Source organism: Eumetopias jubatus, unplaced genomic scaffold, assembly GCF_037043125.1.
Source record: "Eumetopias jubatus isolate StellerSeaLion01/CBP00866 unplaced genomic scaffold, mEumJub1_p1.0 scaffold_14, whole genome shotgun sequence".
Classification (NCBI taxonomy): Eukaryota; Metazoa; Chordata; class Mammalia; order Carnivora; family Otariidae; genus Eumetopias; species Eumetopias jubatus.
This window is the reverse complement of record NW_028274820.1, coordinates 39,314,550-39,328,908: the sequence shown is the minus strand read 5'-3', so window position 1 is coordinate 39,328,908 and position 14,359 is coordinate 39,314,550. Positions and strand designations below refer to the sequence as shown.

The 14,359-nt window shown below is 40.6% G+C and overlaps 1 protein-coding gene across 2 annotated transcripts in view; it reads right to left on the bottom strand.

Annotated features, from left to right (window-relative positions):
• The window catches only part of CASD1 (CAS1 domain sialic acid O acetyltransferase 1), a 51,847-nt gene extending 41,793 nt beyond the window's left edge, over window positions 1-10,054 (bottom strand). Inside the window, exons 1-3 of one of the 2 annotated variants that reach the window (XM_028118861.2) lie at window positions 9,670-10,054; window positions 1,871-1,967; window positions 1,182-1,302 (exon numbers count right to left, since the gene is read on the bottom strand). In XM_028118861.2, the coding sequence (XP_027974662.1) occupies window positions 1,182-1,302; window positions 1,871-1,967; window positions 9,670-9,802 (351 nt within the window). In that variant the 5' untranslated portion in view covers window positions 9,803-10,054. Of the gene's footprint in view, window positions 1-1,181; window positions 1,303-1,870; window positions 1,968-5,909; window positions 5,992-9,669 lie in introns of those variants that run through there. The other variant, XM_028118852.2, reaches the window with a different exon arrangement.
• Window positions 10,055-14,359: the final 4,305 nt, after the last annotated feature.

Below are 14,359 nucleotides of genomic sequence, written 5' to 3'. Positions count from 1 at the left end.
ACCATTTCCTTACACCACACACAAAAATAGACTCAAAATGGTTGAAAGACCTAAATGTGAGACAGGAGTCCATCAAAATCCTAGAGGAGAACACAGGCAGCAACCTCTTTGGCCTCAGCCGCAGCAACTTCTGGCTAGAAACATCGCGAAAGGCAAGGGAAGCAAGGGCAAAAATGAACTATTGGGACTTCATCAAGATAAAAAACTTTTGCACAGCAAAAGAAACAGTCAACAAAACCAAAAGACAACCAACAGAATGGGAGAAGATATTTGCAAATGACATATCAGATAAAGGGCTAGTATCCAAAATCTATAAAGAACTTCTTAAGCTCAACACCCAAAGAACAAATGATCTAATCAAGAAATGGGCAGAAGACGTGAACAGACATTTTTCCAAAGAAGACATCCAAATGGCCAACAGACACATGAAAAAGTGCTCAACATCGCTCGGCATCAGGGAAATCCAAATCAAAACCTCAATAAGATATCACCTCACACCAGTCAGAATGGCTAAAATTAACAAGTCAGGAAACGACAGTTGTTGGTAGGGATGCGGAGAAAGGGGAACCCTCCTATACTGTTGGTGGGAATGCAAGCTGGTGCAACCACTCTGGAAAACAGTATGGAGGTTCCTCAAAAAGTTGAGAATAGAGCTACCATATGATCCAATAATTGCACTACTGGGTATTTACCCCAAAGACACAAATGTAGGGATCCGAAGGGGTACGTGCACCCTGATGTTTATAGCAGCAATGTCCACAATAGCCAAACTGGTGGAAAGAGCCAAGATGTCCATCGACAGATGAATGGATATTATCACTTTTTTAAGAGACCAAAAAGAAATATGGCAAAATATAAAAAGAAGAATAAGGGATATTTGCTCTTAGTTTTCTTTCTAAGGAATTCTAAAAAGTTTTTCTATCGAAAGAACTTACTATTTCCAAAAAACTAGAAGTTTACCATAATGAAAGGTTTACTAATACCTTACCCACCACTTCTTCTTCTTGTGTTCTCCATTATGTTCCCCATTATGGTTATCATCCCTTTGCCCTCCACCTTTCCCACAACCAAAGTAAAACTTTTATAGTTCTGTTAATGTGGAGAGGCATACTCCTCCTATAACTATCCAGTTGGTTAACTTCTAAAACAATACCCTAATGAAGAGGATAGATAAGGTTTACCTTATTTCCTTCTTCTTTGAATTGGGGATTGATTATTTTTACAAAAGAATAAAACAACTGACGAATTCTGGAATCTCCAATAAATGCAATATGTTTATCTATAAGACAGTTCTTTGCTTCACTGAAATCAACAAAGAAACATTAATTACAATAAGTAAAATCAGCATGATGGCATTTCAAAGCACATAGTTTGTGAAGAAAGTAGTACAGGATTATCATACACACAGTTACGTTGCTTTAGAAATAGGTGGCCAGCGTTTGTTTAACCAACCAGCCCGTGGATGATCAACTAACTCTACAATGATTAATAATTACAACCCTCATTTATTAAGTGATTAAGAAGTACTCTAAGTATATTAAGTGCTTTCTATCCATTATCTCGGAATAACTCCATGAGGTAGCTATTCAAGTCCTAAAGCTAGAGTCCTTCACTCCGGGCTACTTATTGCCTTGGGCCTGGTTCTCTCTCACCCGAGATAAAGAAGCTTGGACAATTTCTTTCCCTAATGCTTTTGGCAGGAATCTTCATTTGGGCTCGCCCCCACCCCCACCCCCCACTCTGTCAGCAATTCTCTACCATCATATAGAGGAGTACCATATAGTATTTTCTTTGCTTTACCAACCCCTCTCCACTAATATTAAGACCTATCCTAGAAAAGAAAACAAACAACAAAATGAAGAAAACTTACCTGATTTTGTATTTATGCATCATGCAACTGTGAGGTTGCCAAACTTTGTCTCCAAGAAATCTGCCACTTGAGAGAAGGTATTCACATGAATCATTGCCTGTAATAGTTCAATAAACAGTGTTGTAAACAATAGTTATATTTTTATACTTTGATTATCTCACCTCATGTAAGCTCTTTGAGATGAGAAAGTACAAAGTTTTCTATGCTTCACTATACCTTCTAGGTGGATATTACTCATCCATGAGAAGCACAGTAAATATCACTACATTAATATTCAAGAGGATAAAAGCCACTAATGACAGATGCTTCACTGTAGAAGGGACTCCTAATTCTTAAACGCTATATTCACTGTTTTGGCAGTGCCTTCTTCTTCAGGAGTCTTTTTTCTAGGGACGTCATCTCAAACTCAAACTAGCTTATATCTGCTTACCACTCCTAGTTGAGAATGAAAAGTTTAAGGAATAAAAGAGAAGACTTTGGAAATGGCTTCTTATTCAACTATTATAATGTATAATGCATTTGCACAACTGGAAATGCAGTAATGAAGATATTTTACAAACCTACTCCCTGATTTTCACAACTCCCCTGTGAGGAAGTATGCTAGCCCTATTCTGTAAATGTGCAAACAGAAAAAGATTTATTCAAGAACTTCCTATTGAACTTACTAAAATTTCATCCTGTTATAAGTTACAAAGATAAGTCTTTTTTTTTAAAGATCTTATTTATTTATTCATGAGAGACAGAGAGAGAGAGAGGCAGAGGGAGAAGCAGGCTCCCAAGGAGCAGGGAGCCCGATGCGGGACTCGATCCCAGGACCCTGGGATCATGACCTGAGCTGAAGGCAGACGCTTAACCATCTGAGCCACCCAGGCACCCAAAGATAAGTAAGACTTAAAACTATGTTAGCTACAAGGTGGCCAAAGGTACATGGTATCGGTATCAATAACAAATGTAGATTTCATAGTTATTAATATTCAGCCTCTCTGCTTCTCTTGATATTCTTGCCTTCCTTTCCCATCATCAGTCAGCCCCTCCCAGTTTGCTTGAGGCTGTCATGGTTTCATACAGGAAGTTCCACACCTGGGAAACCCCTCAGTCTTGTATAAACGGGACAGATGGTCACCATATTTCCTTTGGTCACTTTATTAGACATTAGCTTACATGACTCAAGGAGTTTAAAAGGGAGTTGGAGGCATTAAAAAAGTCCAAACATGTCAAATGGGTAAGGGAGAAATGAGATACTTAGAAAAACCATGGGGTTACAATAAAATATATGTATTATTTAAATTAATCACTAGTTCTTTATTAACAGTCACAAATATATTTGTTAAGGTCAGGAGAGAAACGCTATGGCACAAAAATGGTACTGAACCATTTAGGGTGGGGATAGAGAACACCCAAAGACATTTCAAGTAGAACATCTCTTTTCTCAGCTGGTTATCCATTTATCTGGCCAACATACAGATAAAAGGTGATACAAATAAAAGATAGGTATGCATAAATAATGAAGGTGCTATTATTTCAGTGTTATAAATTCCAAAATAGAAGAGGAAGGAAAAGTGAAAATACTGCATTGTTGTGCTGGTAGAAAACTGGATAGGGAAAGCAAAATATCAATTATTAAAATTATGCAATTATACATGTAGCCTGTGCAGGTTTTTTTTTTTTTTTGTATTTCAAAGATTTTTTAATAACATCTCTCTAAGGAAACTATAAATAATTAGTTCTTAATTCTTTCCAATTATTAAAAACTAATTCTAGTTCTAAAAAACAAAATTAGGCTACATAAATAATCAAGAAGGAGTAAAGACTGTAAGAACACACAATTAAGTTATTTTTCTAAAAACATCCTTCTGCTTCATTCTTTTATAATGGTTCTATACTAAAATCCTATTAAAAATCTAGTAAATGTTTAAAATTAGAAAAATTCCATATTTATAGCATTTCTACCTCTTTAAATACATCTATAAACCAAGCAAAAAGTTAGTAACATCTATTTTCTAAAAAACTTCTAAGAAGTTGCAAATAACTAGGTATTAATTCTGTGGACTTTTTCTTCCTTTTCTTTCTTCCTTCTCCCTTCCTTTTGTTGTTGTTATTTGATTTTTGTTTTTTAACAGAACTTGAAACAGAAACACATCTTCAGTATGTGGGATTATGTTATTTGTTAAGTATCTACAGGGTTTTCAATATAGTTTTATTAAGATGGAAGTATAATACCAACATCGTAAAATAACCAGTCTTTTCTCCACCAGAAAATGTGTTTAAAAATGCAAAGTTCTTTTTTTTCCTCAATACTACTACTCACACATTGTTTTTTAGTAGTTCAGCTAGTGGGAAAAACAGCTCTAAACTGATGAATCCATATTAGAGCCCCACACTCCCTGCCCCCCCACCCCCCGGGCTGGCAAAACAGATTTGGAGTTGCCACTAACCACACTGTAAACATCATATTTTAGAAACCACCGGTCTTGGGATGCCTGGGTGGCTCAATCAGTTAAGTGTCTGCCTTCAGCTCAGGTCATGATCCCAGGGTGTTGGGATCAAGTCCCACATTGGGCTCCTTGCTCAGTGAGGAGTCTGCTTCTCCATCTGCCTGCCACTTCCCTGCTTGTGCTCTCTCTCTCTCTCTCTCTGACAAGTAAATAAAATCTTTTAAAAAAAATAGAAACTACTGGTCTTTCCAGGAAAGAAACTTCTAATTTGCTAATGAATGCTAGTTGATGATGACACTTCCTAATATATTTTATGACGCAAAGTTTTTTTTAGTAATCCTTGTATCTGAAATCGATAGCCTCTTTATCATATTGGTGGAAGTTCCATCAGAAGACAGAAATTGTATCAGCTATTTTAATAGAGAGAATCTAATATAAAGAATTGTTAGAAAAGTAAAAGAACTGCTAATTAGACAACAAAAAAGGCAAGAAACTTTTCTTACACTTGTCTGAAAAATAATATAAACAGTGGTGATAATAACTATTATAATCTGATTGAAAATAAATTAACCTAATCTAAAAAAGAAAACTCCCACAAAATTCCATACTCTAAAACAACTTCTCTTTTCCTGAGAAGTACTTTTGGACCAAATCACTAAATGTAATCTAGATGTTAAAATAAGTTGAAGTCCCACATCTTTATCATGTATACTAAGTATATACAAATATCTGCTAGCACATATTTCCCTTTCAAAATCCACCCAGAAAAACCCCAAACAAAAGAAAACAAAAAATCCCAGTCATTATTTTCATTTGTCTCATATAATTTTGATAGCTAGTTTAAAACAACCAGTGTGAGATGCAAGTTGCCTACTGCTCAGATAAATTAACCTAGAAACACAATAAAAAAAAAAAACACACAAAAAAACACACACACAACTAGAGGAATAGAATTCTCTACTTCAGCTATCTCCAATACTAAGATTATCTAGATGAATGGCTGTCTTCAGTCTATTATTTTAACCATAAGCATTTTGGTTTGTGAATCTGAAGTCTCAGGTTTTTATGTATAATTTTTCTATAATAGAAAGATACTAAAAGCAAACAAAGTAAGTAAAAAGACAAACACGTGTTAAAAAAAAAGCTGAAAAACAAAATATAACAAGTAAGGAAAACATCTAATGTGCTAAGTAAACCATAGCTTTTATTTCCCTTTGAATAGAATACCTCTGGCATACTGCACCCTTAGACTGGCTGAATCATCCTACCAAAGCTATCTGTTTCTTACTACCAACCATGAAAATATCAGACCATAAAGTTTTTAACATGATTTGTGGAATATTTTGTTTGCCTAAAATTCAGCAAGGTCACACTTTGGTCTGTGTTGAAAAATCACTTCTAGGGGTGCCTGGTTGGCTCAGTCAGTTAAGCGTCTGCTTTTGGCTCAGGACATGATCCCAGAGTCCTGGGATTGAGCCCCACATCGGGCTCCCTGCTCAGCGGGAGCCTGCTTCTCCCGCTGCCTCTGCCTCTCCCCCCACCCCCTGGCTTGTGCTCTCTCTCTCTAATAAATAAATAGATAAAACTTAAAAAAGAAAAATCACCTTTTATATTTTTCTTTTGACAAACTAGGAGTGCCTCTATTACAGGTGGTGTCATATATCAGGATCTTTCTGGCAAAGAGAGAAAAGGCTAAGAGACCTACTGGCCTCTTGTCACAGAGATGATGTTTTTAATCTGTAATCACAATATTAATGGACATTTTGTGATTTAGTAATGTTAGAGATTGAGAAAATTCAGAAGAAATATAGTTAGTCGGATTATTATTTAAAATGTCATTCTACTATTTTATGTGAAAGTAATATTAATAAAAAAAACCCTCTATTTTCTAAAGTTGAGATCAGAACATACTATTAGAACATGAAATTCAATGAAAACCAAAAGAACCAAATGAAAGGAGAAAAACAGAAGGAAATAAGGATTTTGAAAATCTATTTATCCAATTATTGTTTATGGATTTCCTTCTGTGTGTTAAGCTCGGATGATTTAAAGATGAATAAAATACCCTTGGAAGCTCACAGTTTGTGTGGGGAAGATGGATACAAATTATTATGATACAACATAAGTACGTACTAATTGCTATAGAAACACTAAATTCCTAATTCTTATTTCTGTGATGGTGACATTTGAATCAGACTCTGAAAGAAAAATCTGTACTTTCTTTTAAGGAGAGAGGTCACTGCGGGTAGAGAAAATCAGGTATCTGTGAGATATGTAAAAGGGCAAGGCATATTGTGACTGTGAGCCTGGAGTTTAGAAAGAAGGGAAAAGATAAACATAGGTAATAAAAAGTAAGCTGGTCAGATTTTGAAGTTTTACACATTCAAATTTTAGAAAATCATTTTATTTTAAAAAGAAAAGGAAAAACTCTTGACTGATACTGTGAGGCTGAATTAGTGTTTCTAAAGTATTTAATCCATGTCCCTCTGGAAAATGCTTTCTCACTCCATCTTCTATACATCACCACTGTCTAAGGAGCTCTGAGAAAGGCAGTCTATAACCTAATGGCATGAGGCAGACTAACTGGGTTGTAAATCCTAGCTCAATCACTGACTAATTGTGTGTCCTTAGGCAACTTAACCTCTCATGCCTCATCTTTAAAATGTAAATAATACCGTAATTCGCTGGATCTAAGACCACTGATTATAAGATACATCATTATTTTATGTAACACTAGGAAAAATGTTATCAATTAAACTTTGACATGCAATAAAGTTTTAAAAATTCATCCTGATTACAGAGATGTCAAAAATGGTGGTGGGGGAGTAGAATGGAGGATGAAATATGGTAATTTTAGCTACCTCACAAAATGGTTGTTAAAGACAAAAGGAGTTCAAACATGTAAAACCTTTCGTAGCACAGCACCTGGCATATAATAGGTACTCAAAGTTAGCATGTAGTGTTTGCCAAGCCTTACTTTCTGCCATATGCAATTCTTTCCTTCCTTTCTATAGTTTGTAAAGCAAGAGATACTGAAGATATGTATTCAAACTGCATTCACTCTACCTTGCCTGAGGTGTCCGTACTCCCACACACTGGAGATTTTAATATAAAGCATAAACCTCTGTATCTAATAGTCCTTTCTTATTCTAAAGATTTATGATATTGTGATGCAAGTGTAGGGTTATCTTTGTGTGAAGAGCATTACATTTCACGCAGTTTGACTCTGCCAAAGCATGAGGATGTCTAAAAACTTCTTGGTAGGATCATTATTTTTCCCAAACAGTGTCTGGCTCAAGTTCTTGACATTCAGTCTAGGCAAGTACACACACCAGGTGTACTGCTTCACGCTGAAGACGCTGAAGCACCTACGGAAGCTGGTGACTAGCTTCTGGAGGAGGCTTTATAAACAACCCCAGATTGCTACACTGACTCATAAAGTTCCATCTGACATTGTTTTCCCTGCTGATGACAGATCTTGAAAGGATGAAATGTAGAATCTAACTATAATAATTAGTATCCAGGTTTATCAAAAGACAAAAGCACAACATAAAGTTAAAGGGAGGAGGACCAGAGATTTACCTTTAGCACGGTAGCACCACACTTATAACATTTATCTTCACTACCTTCACACAGACAAAATCGAGTTAGGTTACTGTCATCTTATACCAAACTAACATAAAATGCTTAATAGTGGTTAGGGAATTTTCTTCAAAACAACCACGAATTAATGCATCAACATTGCTAGTTTCACTTTACATATGAAAGTCTGACTTCCGTTAGAGCCACTGCCAATGAACCAAAGCCCAGCCAGATCATATGGCTGTGACCTATAGGAGGGTGAAAGAGAAAGGCCAAAAGGGTATAAAGAATTTATCTTTTAAAATCGATTCAGTGCATTTATATACAGAACTATTCATCCAGTATGGTACTAGAGTAAAGATTTTTAATCCTCAAGAATTGGAGAGGGTGGCTCAGTTGGTTAAGTGACTGCCTTTGGCTCAGGTCATGATCCTGGAGTCCTGGGATCGAGTCCCACATCGGGCTCCCTGCTCAGCAGGGAGTCTGCTTCTCCCTCTGACCCTCTTCCCTCTCATGCTCTCTATCTCCCATTCTCTCTCTCAAATAAATAAATAAAATCTTAAAAAAAAAGAATTGGGAAAACAAAGCAGCAAAACTGCTCAAAATGTCCTACACTTGGAAAGATCTCCTGGGATGAGAACAGAGCTCAGATTCCAATACCCCATTTACTGGATATTCTGCCAAAGTGGGTGCGAAGTTAAATGGGAACAGCGTGCACCTGTCCGTTACACATTACATCTTCACCAATTAAGCTCATAGTCACCCAGAGCTCTCCAGATAATGGCTTCGATAATACTAAGAGCCAAAAATAAAAGATCCTATCATTATTAATTTAACCTCAGCTTGTCAGCCTCTCTGCTAGTGGCATTTTAACAGAGGAAAAAAAAATCAATCAACAAGGACAAGTAAATATCCCTTGATTACTGAAAGATAATTCGTTCTGAAATAAGGTCATATTTCCTTTTCCCCTTTACACCAATTTCAAAAACCCACATCGAAGGCCTCCTTTCAAACTGCTTCCGACGTAACTTCCTTGCCCACCTAGACTCCTGTCAACCCACAACTTTTCAAATAATCTGCCCCAGTGCCTTTACTTTGTAAAAAGTGTGCAGCCAGAACCCTTGAAACGTTTCTGGATCACCGAGGCTCCGTGACACCTCCTCCATTTGGCCAAGGGCATCCTTTGCCAGCTGTCGCCCAGGCGGCAGAGGAAAATGGGGCGGCCCTTGCCGCTGTCCAACAACAGCTCGGCTCTGCAGTACCGGGCAGAGGCCGGGATTAAACAAAGCCTAAAGAGCCGGACCCCTAGGGCTCAGAATCGACGACCCCAACTCTGGCAAAGGGGCCCCTGGCGTGGGGGGGGGCCTCCGCCTTCGGCGCCCCAGGCTGGCCCCCGAGGGCCGAGGGTCCGACCCGGTGCATGGGAGGCCCGGGCCTGGCTCGGCTCCCCCGGCGCAGCTCGCGCAGGAGCCCGGACCCCGGCAGCAACTCGCGCCAGGCCCGAATCGGTTGCCCCGACCGCAGCGCAGGCGGCTAGGGGCCCCAGGACCACGGGCCCTTCTCTAGGGGCGGCCCGCACTGGGGTCCGCTCAGTCGGCCAGGGGCGCCCGGCCCTCAGCTGGGGACACCGGGGGGCACGTGGGGGCACCGCCTCCCCCGCCGGCCCGGCGCGGGGGCGGGCGGACGCGTGAGCGTGGGCGTGTGTTGGGCGAGGGGGGCGGCCTCCAGCCGCCGCGTCGCCTCCTCCCCCGGCCGGCCCAGGCAGGGGGAGGGCCCGCTCACCTCGGTAGCGGCGGGAGGCGAGGTGGCACGCTGCGAGGAGCAGCACGGCCACCAGCGCCAACACCTTGGCGCTCCTCACGCTGAAGTAGTGGTTGATCTCCCGCTTGCCCAGGTTGTAGGCCAGAGCCGCCATCTTGGTTCCTCCATGACAACAGTGCGCGGCGGAGCGGGGAAGGGGCGCCGCACAGGGGCAGCACTGGGGCTGCCGCCGCCGCAGCCAGGCGGGGAGCCGCCGCCAGCCCCCGCGGCCGCCACCCGTGCCTCCCGCCGGGGAGCCTAACCCCGCCGCCGCGGCGCCCCGGGCCTCCACCTGCCCCTCTTCGGCCGCGGCCGCCTTGGCGGCTTTACCCCAACCTCGCCACCCCTGCTCGGCGGTGCCGGTTCCCCAGGCGCCCTGGACGCCTGTCTCCTCCCCTTCCTCCTCCTCCCCTTTAGCCTCCTGCCTTAATAGCGGCTGCGCCTGCGAGGGGGGTGCGGATGCCCGGTGCTCCGGGGTCACGGGCCCCAGACGGCTCTCCGGGGTCAGCGGGTCATGGGCGCTGGCGGGCGGCAGCGGCAGGGACGGGAGGATGTGAGTAGAGGGGACAGAGGGTCCAACGTAGCCCGAAAGCGAGCCCTGGGGCTTTCTCCTGTCTTTCTGGCCACTACGTGAGCCCAGGTTGGGGGCAACAGAACTACAGTTCCAGAAGAAAAGTACACGTTATTCCACTACCCACCCCTTCCCCAGCACACCCTTTCCGAGCTTTCTACCACCCCGGAAGCTGCCCCGCTGCATGTGATATCCCGGGGCTCATGGTCAACCTATCCAGTCAGTCTGGCTGCTCCTCGATGCTTGCCAGGGGTTGAAAGTGCTGATGGCTCTAGCACCCAACCCACGAAGACCAGTCAACCCTTTAACTTACTTCCTTGGCCCATTTCTCTTGAAAGTTAAAAAAAAAAAGAAAAAAGAAAAATCCTCAGTGGCCGAATTCCCGTGGGCGAAGGTACACTGCGAAGTACAGAGTAGAAGGTACAGAATGAGCCTAGCTTAGTGTAGGTGTTGGGGGGAAAAGATCCTCACCCTTCATTTGTATTTACCTAAGGGTTGGCTAGGTGGGTGCGCCAAACAAGGAAAAGTGTGCTCATGACAATCATTACTGCTCCTAAAGTTGGTTAATATTTTGTGGCTATCGATAAAGCAAGTATGCCTTTCCTTCTATTAAGCGCTTGTTATCCCTCACCCAACTTTTTTTTTTTTTAGTTTCTCCTGTGCTGCCCCCCAGGTGGGAATGGTTATTTATGTCGCTTTCCTATCTGCTTGCCTTGTTTAAAGTGAATCACTGGTTAGTTGGGGTGTTTTCAAGTATTCTTTACAACTTCCCCATTTAGCCATTCCTGAACTTGTGATTATGAGCCCCTCTTAAAATTATAGAATGTTAGATTTGAAGGGACTATCGAGATCTTGTCATCCCAATTCTTTTCATCCAAGGACTCTTTTTATTATGTTTTCATCCGTGGACCCCATATCTTGAAAGATTTTGTCACTTAAATGAAATCACATACATCACTGTCATGGATGTAATGCTAATAAGCAATAAAGTTAAATAAGTGTACAAACACTAGGCACTGTTCCCTGGAAATGGTCGCTTAATTTTGGCTGTCACTCTTCTGATCCGAGGTTGATCACATGCTGGAGGAATTAAATCAGATATTGTAAAAACCAGATAAATAACTCTGCTAACAGCATATGGTCCACCAATAACATCCTAGAAATTTCTATGATGTCATCAACAGCAAATTAGAATTTCTGATCCGCGTGTGATAACCAGTGTTAGCCCGCAGGGTTGATTTAATGCCTGCCAAAAGTAAAGAAACTTGACATTTTATTTAATTGCAATTTCCAGAAGGCTTTCTGAAATATTGTAAATAGCTTGTGGACTTCATTTTTCCTTCCCCCTAGTTTAAAGCTAATCCCTTTCCTCTGCTCTAAATCTCTTTCTGTCCCCCTTTCTTGGGGTGTTGATGACTCCATCAGTCATCCCTATGTCAATCATCCTCTCTGTGTGTCTTCTTTAAACTCTCCCTCTCTCCTGGCTATTTCCCTTCCGCCAGTAAGTTTCTCATTTTAGTGAAATACATCCATGGACTCGGTTTCTGTGTGTTTCCTTCTACAGCTCTCTTTTCTTCTCTGAACGAGTATGTAGAAAGAGTAGTTGACTTTGAGGTCTCCGCTGGCTCCACTCCCATTCTCCCTTATACCTAACTCTCAAATATACTGCCTCTGCTCTATCCCCTTGCTGTTGCCTTTGTTAAGGCATGATTTCTTGCCTGAATTGCCTATTCCTTTAACTCATCTTCCTCAATTCTGGCTCAAAAATCTAATCTTACTGCTTCTGTGCCATACCTCTAACTAGACTGAACTTTTCCAAAACTCAAATCTGATGATGTTAAAAACTAGATAGTGGCTCCATGTTCATTTGCCAATCCCTAAACCATCCAGAATGTTTACCAATGCTCTGCAGGTTACCTCACCCCCTAATAATCTGATTAAAAAGGGAAACCATCCGATAGGAACACTTTCAACTGTGCATTACTTAAAAACAAAAGCAAAAACAGAAACAACTACCACATCTATCCCTTTTCTTCTAACCAAATATCGATTTCTCATTTTACCACAGGAGGTCATGGAGCTAAAGAGGACAGGAAAAGGAGACGAAATGGAGCAGCCAGAACAGTAGGAGGAGCACAATTTTGAGGTGAGAATCTTCTGGTCTAAACTGTTTCTGTTTCACTATATTCATTCATTAGTTTATATTGACCTAATTTTTTATTATGGTATAATTGACATAACAATCTCAGGTGTGCAATGTAATGATTTGACATTTATATATAAAGTATTACAAGGCGATCACCACAATGACTCTAGCTAACATCAGTCACCATACAGAATTATGAAGATTTTTTTCTTGTGATGAAAACTTTTAAGATCTACTCTCTCAGCAACTTTGAAATACCCAATACAGCATTATTAACTATACTTCTTCTCTGATTTGAAAAATTCCTTCTTCCTCTTCCCAAAGCTGTCTCTTTCGTCTGTGTCTTGGTATACCCCCATTTGAGAACTTGGTCTCGTTAAGTTTCCCTTCTTTATTTCTACCTTCAATTTATCCCTCTTCACTGTTTGCCCTACATATAAGCTCAAATGTTTCCTATTTAAAGCACCTTCCTTAATTCACTGCACAATCTCTCTTCTCCCTATCCAACTTCTTGAAGGAACAATCTGTGATTTCTTCCTTTCTCTTTTTCTTTCTTTCTTTCGTTCGTTCGTTCATTCGTTCTTTCCTTCCTTTTCTTTCTTTTGTTCTTTCCTTCCTTCCTTCCTTTCCTTTCCTTCCTTCCCTTCTTTCTCTTTCTTTCTTTCTTTTACTACTTATTGATTTTTAAGAACTTGAAAACTGACTTCTACTACTATTACTTTACTTAAACCACTTGTTCAAATGTCAGCCGCATCCTAACTGACCAAACCCAATGTCTCTATCCTAACTTTATCCTTCTTCCCTGCACAGCATTGTTGGAATATTTGCTTTCTTAAACTCTTTTCTTTTTGACTTCTGTGACACTACAGCCTTCTGTCTCCTTTCTCATGCATCTCCAAGAAGAATTCTCTTGCTTTTGCAAATCCTTATATGTAAGTCCTTTTCAGAGTTTTCTTATTTACCCACTTTTCTTCTTGGGAAACCTACGTTACAAGTTGGCTTCAAGCTATCACACTGGATCCTGCATGCAACTTCGATTCCTCTCACATGCTCCATACCTCATTCATAAATCTCAGGGATAGCTTCATCGAGTCTCTCATGGTACCTCAGACTCAATGTGTCAGAAACCAGTTTTATTTTCCTTCCAAACCCATTCATCCTGTTATGTTTACCATTTAGTTTATTGACACCACTGTCCTTCAAGTCATGCCTGCAAATCTTTGACTCATCTTTCTCCTCTGCTTTATCTCAAGTATGGGTTTTCAGTTGGTTGTGTGATCACAGATAAGCCATTGGATAGTCAGAACAAAGTACTAAAACTTCTCTTTTATAGTGAATTCCTGTTACAAATGATTTTAAAAGATAGTTTCGGTGACAAAAATAAATTTCACTTAACACCTCATGAAAACGGATAGCTCCTTTCCGTTTCATGAGGTGGAACTGCAAAATGTGGTGGAAGGCAAGGAATTTTAATTGGATAAAAAAAGAACCAAGGAAGAGAAAAAGAGACAATATCCAACTGGCTGGAGTCACACAGTCAACTTTGTTTTGGATGAGAAGAAACAAGGAAATAAGTATACAGCCCAGAGCTAGCTTGGCATTTGCGATTTGGCTCGTTGCATTTCTGGTTAAGTGGGGGCATTTACAAGAGACACAAAACTTAGAAAAGTTTTGATTTGCTGATATGGCACCCCTGGGCAGGAATGGCTTATCTTTGGCCTAGGAAGTTATTTCAATATTCCTAACTACAAGAAAATAAGGTTTTACTACTATTTCATGTAAGTACTTCCCTTGTACCCTAACTTGGTCTATAGGTAGAGTCATGTCGAGTGCACATGGAGAGGAATCCTGAGGGGAGTGTGGGAATTCACATTTGTGAAGAGATCAACAACGGCTCACTTATTTGTTGACTTTAAGCCGATTGTGCCTGTGAGCCTAACAAATGGATTCACAGG